The 8,755-nt window shown below is 34.8% G+C and overlaps 1 protein-coding gene across 2 annotated transcripts in view; it reads right to left on the bottom strand.

Annotated features, from left to right (window-relative positions):
* The window catches only part of LOC117113598 (soluble guanylate cyclase 88E-like), a 60,121-nt gene extending 53,559 nt beyond the window's left edge, over positions 1–6,562 (bottom strand). For both annotated transcript variants that reach the window (XM_033256988.1, XM_033256989.1), the window contains exons 1-2: positions 5,684–6,562; positions 2,172–2,417 (exon numbers count right to left, since the gene is read on the bottom strand). In XM_033256988.1, coding sequence (XP_033112879.1) covers positions 2,172–2,417; positions 5,684–6,119 — 682 coding nt within the window. In that variant the 5' untranslated portion in view covers positions 6,120–6,562. The remainder of the gene's footprint in view (positions 1–2,171; positions 2,418–5,683) is intronic.
* Between the last annotated feature and the right edge of the window lie 2,193 nt (positions 6,563–8,755).

The raw sequence follows: 8,755 nt of genomic DNA, 5'->3' as shown, positions 1-8,755 counted from the left end.
ATATATATATATATATAGATGAATGATATCTCGAAAGGTTTTTCAATGTAATAATAATTTTATTTAAGCAAATGAAAGAAACTGCTGTCGGAAATAATAAATTGAAGCTTACTCCAGAGTAAATATGCTAAAACATGCACGTGTTGACTGATGTGACAACGCATTTGTTCAACATATTATACGTTTACAGTGTTTTCTTATAATATTTATAGTAGCCGAATTCATCCGTGCCTTGCGTGAGCGCTTCCCGTCAAATGACGTCGGTGCTCATCTGAGACTGAGCCCCAAAACATGAAAAAATAACGGACGACATTTTGGAAAACTGTCCAAAAACAAAACAGGTTTTTAGTTTCTTACAAACGATAAAGTCAGTGGCGTAACCATGGGATTGAGGCCCTGTGACTTTCTGAGAACAGGGCCCTTTTTAGGTCCAGGTCGCCAATTCCATTGTGGGATTCTAGATGTGCTCGCTTTTTTAATCATGTTTGTCATTGCATTATTTTTTCTATATGTTTTTAACTACGAAATAAAGGATACCGTATGATATCTGTGGCAGATCCAGGAATTTGGAATAGAGTGAGGGGGTAGAGGGAAGGATGGAGGGTCTTCAGCCCCACCATGGTTGGGACTGAGGTAAGACGATTTATGATTACAGATGTCCGGAAATGGCACTCAGACTTAAATTTGAAAATTTTGGGGCCGTTTACTCGCCACTGGATATAATATGATATACAGTCGATGTCAGAGACACATTATACTGTTATGTATTAACAAAACCCTTTTGGGTCAGGCTGCTAGATTGAGGACAATTTGATTATGGCTTTGGGGCCCCTAGGGGTCGGGGCCGTGTGGACCGCCGAACGAGAGCGCATTGGCGTTACGCCACTGCATGTTAATTCCTTTCTGTTGATATATGTGTCTTATGATCTCTCTATTTGGTTATTTTTTTTCTAATTATTAAACATAAATCATTGCGGCAGGAAAAATACGCACTCTCATATTTTGATTATTTGTGTTTCAATAGGTCATTTCCGACAGTCTAACCAATTCCAAACGACAGACGGTTGCGCAACAATTCCTTCAATCAGAATCTTCAGACAGAATGTGTAGTGAGTGGAAATATATATATATATATATATATGTGTAGTGAGTGGAAATATATATATATATATATATATTCTCTATATATATATATACCCTATATATATATATATAATCTCTATATTTATATACCCTATATATACCCATATACCATATATATACCCATATACCATATATATATATATATATACACATCTATATTTTGTTATTGCATACACGATAAATAAGTGACCAATAACCTTTCTGTATTGTTCTTTGTGTATTAAAAATACATATTTCTTGGTGTGACCTTCGCCCTGGCGGATGACTAAATCCGGGCCCGTGGTATCAGGATGATTTCCAAACGAAAATAAAGATGAATGTATATGCGGTAAGTCATTGAAACGCAAGCGTTGGGGAAAAAACATTAGATTTCCACAAAAAGTTTATAAATACGTTGCTTGTACCACTAATACCCCCATGATTGTACGACAAATTAGAGGCAGTCCTAGTTAGACACTGCTCTGATTAGAAAAAGAGGTTTGGTGAATAGGTTTCTGGAACGTGCGAGTTTGAGTCTTGAATTTTCTACTCCGGAAAATGTAGACCTTGTGTAATTGGGCAAAGGGTGCGTACGCACCCGTCGCACCCCTTGCGTACGGGCCTGGAGTAGTTGTGTGCGACAAACCGATTCCAAACTTAGGAGGATGACTGTGCGACACATACACTTTGAACTGTCACTTTCACGAACATGGTATAGGCCTATGCCATATTTTCATAATAATGATATCAATAAAACCACGAACGGAGTGTTACCTTACATCCCTAATATCACTAAAAAGTAGGAGGATTATTTCAGACAAGAATAAATATATATAACAAAGTAAAAGAACATTTCGAAGGTATAGTTTAATTTTTTTTTTTTTAACTTTACTCCTTTTGTTTACAGAAAACAAAACACAAGTCAAAAACTCAACTTCCGAAAATTGTGAAACGTTTTCTAAAGAAATAAATCACTCACAAAATTGTAAACAAAGTAATTTTAAATACAACTTTCTACATCGTTTAAAAAGTCATACAGCTTTACTTACCTGTACAATCAATTATCATTTTTGAATTGAAAACAATATGAAACGGGAATAGATCCAACAGTAGACTAGATCGTACAGACGCTCGAATTCCTTTTTCGAACGCATGATCCAAAGGTTCACAGAATTCCTTGTTGTCGAATGTCAGTCGAAAAATTACATTGAAAGTATTATTGTTTGTGCACTTTTTTAAAACTTTAACATCCACATCTACATCATAGAATCGACGTCCAACTTCTTTTAACTGACCTATCACAGTGAAAGAAAATATAAATCAACTATATAATCATAAATGCAACGGTAAATGTACAAGTCTATGAAGCACGATTTTTTAAAAACACTGCATATCTGACAACTAAAAAATAACTGAACGCGGTAACATGCAACATGCAACATGTTTTAGTGGTCATGATTTTAGCGTTATAATCTATATATAATTTCTCTTTTTGCAGAGTTTTTGCCACACACCATCTTTTATTTTTGGTCAACGTACTTTTAAGTTATATCTTAAATATATTATTATTAAATAAATAAAGCTTTTGATTGAATAATTGTTTTTTTTTTCTTTTATCGAAAGTAATCGCGACGTTTACATACTACAGGGTAAGCGAGCGTACCATCATACAAAAATTATTAGATAATAGAAAGAACGAGGGAAAGAAGATGGACCACCGGTGGTATCATAAGCTTTATGGTTCAATAAACAAAATACGTTCACTGTATGCTTAAAGCAAGCCCTGGCATTTATTAAACCATAGAGCAAACCATCTTTGCTCTATGATTAAACCATAGAGTTGCTCTATGATTAAACTTAAGTAGTGTAAAGAACAGTAAATACCGTAATACGATCAATATTTACAGGCCTAGCGCGTCCTCTATCGATTTTGCCATGTGTAGGAAAGTAAAATCGGCTCTGAAGAAAGATTGTTTGTTTGTTTGCTTGTTTGTTTTTTTGTTTAAATTTAAATTGTCTTTGTTGCAATCATAAGTAACAGATTACATGGAAAAAAAAGAAAGAAAAACCGCGAAGGTTAAGGGTGGTGGGGGGGGGGGGCTCCATGATTAAGTTAGAGGGCGTACGAGTACGGCCGGGATGTAGTCTGCCACGTTTCGGCATGATTTGGATTCTAAAAGATATTTACCTTTCTTTGATGATAAATAATAATAATAATTTTTCTCAAATATACACATAATCCATCAAAAACACAAGCTTTTTGCCCGTTTAAAAAGACATGTTAAATTGTAAGGCTTCGAAAATTACAAACGAGTTATAAACATGTTAAAACACTCAATCTAATGTTTTTATGGTAAAATAATTTGATGGATAAAAAGATATCTTGAAAACATTTTGGTCTTATGTTAGATCAAAGTTCACTCATGTCAACACTCAATTTAATGCAAACGGATTAATGTGAACTAATTCATCTACCGCAATATTTCGTAGCTTTTTAGTGATATATACAGTATTTTCTTCGTACTTCACCTGTCTGAAAATAACTCATATGTCAATACAGCAACAAGTCTGTTTACCCCATTTTACAAATTTGTATGTTCACTCTGATCGTTGTTTAAATGCATTGGGTCAATGAAAACATTATGAACACAATTTATGTGACGACGTTAAGATGGTCGGTGATTGCGACTGAGGATTTTAACCGTAAGGTCGGGGGCTCAAAAACCCACGCTCACTCTGTACTACGAGTGTTTCCGTCTCCTCACAGGAGTAAAATTAACAAAGATACGAATGTTCTACATAATCATGGCCAGGCCCAGTGCTGCATAAGCCTATTCATCTACGACTAGGACTATAAATAATTCACTGGAAGGAAACGAAGCTGCATATTGATCGGGGTAATAATGCGATGCTCATCATAAAGTGCTATCCATAATAAATTGCATTAATTAATAATTAATTAGTTAATTAATCGTAATAATTAATTAGTTGGTTAATCGTAATGTTGGATACGAAGAACACGCGTTACTACTATCGACGACAGAGATTAATCTATGGAGTTTCTTCCTGTATACATATACCAAAATTAAGATTAATTACAAATAAGCTTCTGAGCTCAACTTTTATTGATGTGGAGCTATAGCTAATTGTTAGTTAATTTGCTTGCTTTCCAATCCCAGGGTCATGGGTTCAAATCCTCATAAGATACTTGTTTATAAAACATCATTCCATCCTTGTATTGGCAAGTTACTTGCTGTTAAAAGTGAAGGAAATTAACCCAACGTCTGGTCTCGTCACTTGATGTTGTATTGCTATTGTTCTACCAGCTAGTAATTTGACGTTATAATAACGTTACATTAACGTTACAATTTGGTGCCCTGAACTTTACATACCACTTATATACCGTTGTTAACTTTGTATTTTGTGTTAACGTCATTTTCTGACATAACCACAAATCTTATAAATAACTGTCTTGTGTTTGCTGGGCTGTTAGTTTATGCAAGAAACATACTTTAATTAGAAAGTGAAAACAAACTATTCATTGATAAATTTGTTGTACAGTATGTTGTTTAATTGTCATATTTTAAATATATCTTGAATTGCTCGGACATAACTAATAATATCTTGCTTCCTGCACACTGACAATTCAATACGCTTCCGTCGACTTTCATCGTAATTGAAGCTATTTTACAAAGTAGGCATTAGGAAAATTCCCATTCTCCTAAATATCACTACGTTCAAATCAAAATCCTACGGTAATGAGAAATTTGAAAGGAGATTAAAATTCGCATCGTGTATTATTAATGGTAGCCAAGTTAAAAATACGTCATTTGTAGCGACTTACTAGATAAAGAAGCGTGGTATGGAAGGTGAGCATTAGTTACATTCGTAGTTAATTCCCATATTAACAATTTCTTGGTTATTGAATTGGAAACATGTTTTCAGTAATATATTTTTTCCATTTCACACTTCCATACGTATCTACACTTATCTGATTATTAGAATGTGCCCTCGAAGAATCCACACACCAGAATACCACTCATATATCTGTCTCTTATACACATCTTATACAGTATTTTCTTCGTAGCATAGTAGTATGTATAGGCCTACATTTTTCTGCCCAGCAACGGTCACTGTCGGCAAGCAATGAACATTATAATGGGTAGTAACGGACATTATAGCAGTGTAGCGGGCGCAAGTGAAAATTTTTTGCCACAAGAATCAGAAAATTGGGATAAATTTAAATAATGATGCCACGATTGACTATAGATAAACTTATTATATACCTGTACGAAAAATACGATTGACGTTCACTAAACACACATTCAGGGTGGTTTTTTTAAGTGTTCTAAATAAGGAATTGACTTTTGGTAAATGAATTCGCCTCTACTATGGAATGTAAACAGTAATCCATTTACCGGAGTGTCAAAAATTTGATAATTCTCTTGATGTGTGAGTGGTACAAAGGTTATCAAAACAGAAGTAAAATTCAACTAAGGTATGTGTGATCATGTAGGAGAGAAGAACAATTTCTCAATCACAATCTTAAGACACTACTTACCCACCACGTAGTACATGTACCCCTGTCTTCTTGTCCGATAGTGCAGAGTAAGTCCAGACGAAGTTTCTTCTGTACAGAAGAAGCTAGGAGGTTTTAATTTAGGATAGCTAAATCGCATATATTCATGTAGATTGTCTAAACCGTTGACAAAATCTCCGAGATTTCGTCCTAGACACCTCAACAGTGGTCCATACTCATACCTGCTAACAAATTCAACGAAAGAATGCCCTACCATGTCCATAAACTCCTCTTCGGTGCAGCCTATAACTTCGGAGGCTACGCGAGCCAAACGTGGAACTATTTTTTCACTATAGACCCGATGAGTTACAAACATGTATTCACATATTCGGGCTCGATCGCGAATTTTCAACCACACCTCCTCCCCGTAGTTAGATTTTATTCTCTCACACATATTTTCTATAATGATGCCGTACATATTGACTGAACATGTGGTAGGTCTGACAATGTTGTATAGTGACAATAATATCAAGTAAGTTCACACAATAGCTATATCAGAAAAGCGGAAGAACTCCTTCCGTTGAAACAAGTACAGTAACATGCATAGGTTAAGCTTGTAACAAACATAGGTTAAGCTTCAGTAATATACATACTGCTTCAATAATCATATCATTTCGAACTTATATCCGTTACGGCTTCTTAGAGGTCTCCTCGATTGGGATAAAATCAACCTTGCACATGAAATTGCTCCGTAGTATATTCGGGATAATACGAAAGGAAATCCGATAGAACATGAACAATTAGTATAGTCGCGTGCGCCTATTCGTTTGACACTTTTTCGGACGTAGATTTGTATTGGATAAAATATACATGATGTCACCATAAACCGCACCGCCCCTTGAGCGAAATATCCTGAATTGAAGGAGAATGCTGAGTATCAATAGAGAGCTGAGAGTGAATGATATCAGCAAGCAAGTCTCCATACTCATTGAACTTTGCAATTGGTGGCGCCAACATAAATTGCGTATTCTGGAAAATAGATTTGGACAGTGTCTTTTACAAGACTACAATATCAAGGTCCTAATAATGATAATATTAATTATAATACACTTTTTTAATAAAATATTTTATAAAAACATTGAGGCTGAAATTGCTTTTAAGAACAAAATAAGAACAAATTGAGGCTGAGGTAAAATGTCAAATGGGGTTTTTTTTCTTCAATAGAAAAAACCAACAAGTCCTATCTATACCTTATTTGCATTAGGTGCGACTATGTAATACCCTCTATACAGTACAGTTATAATATACGGCTGTAGATAATAATTTTCTATGTTTGAAAAGTGTGTAAAATAAGAAAAAATAAGAGCTTGAAATCGGCAAAAAAATAAGAACACTGAGCCTGGGCAAATTTTGCTGGTTCTTAAAATAAAAACAAAAAACAAAAAGTGTGTCAGAGTACTGGTAGTGGAGTGGTAATGATAGCGACACTAAAAGTGGTCTTTAAATATCTGTTGAGAGGGAAATTTTATTAGTAGGCCTACATGTAAGATTGTTTTATTCCAAGTATTTTTTTTTAAATGGATGTACAGTTACTGTACGCTATTGATTCTTAATACACCATTTCCCGGTAGCCACACATCAAGTCCTGCGCTCGTTCTACCCAAAACACCATTATAATATTACTAACAACACCGTCAACACAAACAGCACTATCTACAAAACATCATCTTATGTTGCGCATTATTTTGATGTGCTATCGCGGTGGTGACAAATATTGGTATGATTAGTATTATTAATAATCCATACAGATTAAACAAATAAAAACGATCGACAGCGGAAGTGATAATCACGAGGAAAAAAACAACTACAGAAGAAAAAACAAATAATTTATAGAATAGTTAAGAACAATTCTAGATCACGCAAGGCCTCCGTCTAAGTAACATCAAAACAGAACGATAACATTACTCAATTGCTTCTGCCGATATATCGCCAACATTCAACATATCGATATTTATCACCACTTGATCTATTCTATTATTGTAATTCAGATTCGTTCGAAAGTCGTAAATACTCATCAAGTGGTAGGTTGCTTAAGGCAGTAACTTCTAATACAAATCTTTGATTACACCTGGCTTTTTAGAAGCAGCTGAGGTAATGTTGCAAGATGACAGATTATTACAGAACTAACAACGGTACATTTTAATAACAGGTAGGAAGGTAAATTATGTAATGGTTGTTTGCGAACTTGATTTATTTTAAATGTGTATTGAGAGAATCGATGATAATGTTTGTTTTCCGTACCTGACACGAGTGCAAGACCGGAGGGAGGAAATAAATAAATAGAGGTCGCGGAAAAGTAACAGAATATTATTACGACGTCAGGAAAATATCATAGGAGTGATATTTTGCCCTACCTGACGTGTTATCGTACCGAATACTCAGTACGTCCCCAAATACTACTTTCACACACTAAATATGTGAAAGGCTTAATAATTATTATTGTGATAATTCAATTATTGAGAATAAAGTCAGAAATAAAACTTGCATCTGACTTCAAAGATTAACTAACTGTATTACTAATTAACGTTCTATTAGGTCCTTGAACTCATATTCGACTATGTCTTTTAATGGAGATGCAATAAAATGCATTTAAATATAAACCTCGTTATCTTCTTGATCGTTTTCACTGGAGAGAATGTCAACATTTTAATTAAAAATTGGGGGAGTTGGGCTTACATTTGTGATGGTCGAAATAAAGCTGAGAATTACATGCTATTACCGGTACCACCAATCGACCCTATAAGCGTACGCCACATAGTTATGTCTGACGTATCTCTCCCAGGTATGAACATAATCTAGTTGGTATGGTAACCGTTGGTTAGCAACTCATTAGAGAACAGATAGGTAGAAAACCCTGGATATTTATATACCGAATCAGCTGATGAGATCCAATATAGACACACAGTAGTCGTATATTTATTATTTAGGTCAAAGGTGTGACTCAGTTGGTCGTAAGATTGTGCCGGCTGTCACGTTGCCCCTTATTGTCACCAGTTCCATGTTCTCCCCTTTGGATATAAATAAAATGTCATCACCTATTGGAAAGATTTATTT

The sequence above is a fragment of the Anneissia japonica genome, unplaced genomic scaffold, assembly GCF_011630105.1.
Source record: "Anneissia japonica isolate Jap-2015-1 unplaced genomic scaffold, ASM1163010v1 scaffold287748_len1686314_cov196, whole genome shotgun sequence".
NCBI lineage: Eukaryota > Metazoa > Echinodermata > Crinoidea > Comatulida > Comatulidae > Anneissia > Anneissia japonica.
This window is presented reverse-complemented; position numbering and strand designations above follow the sequence as displayed.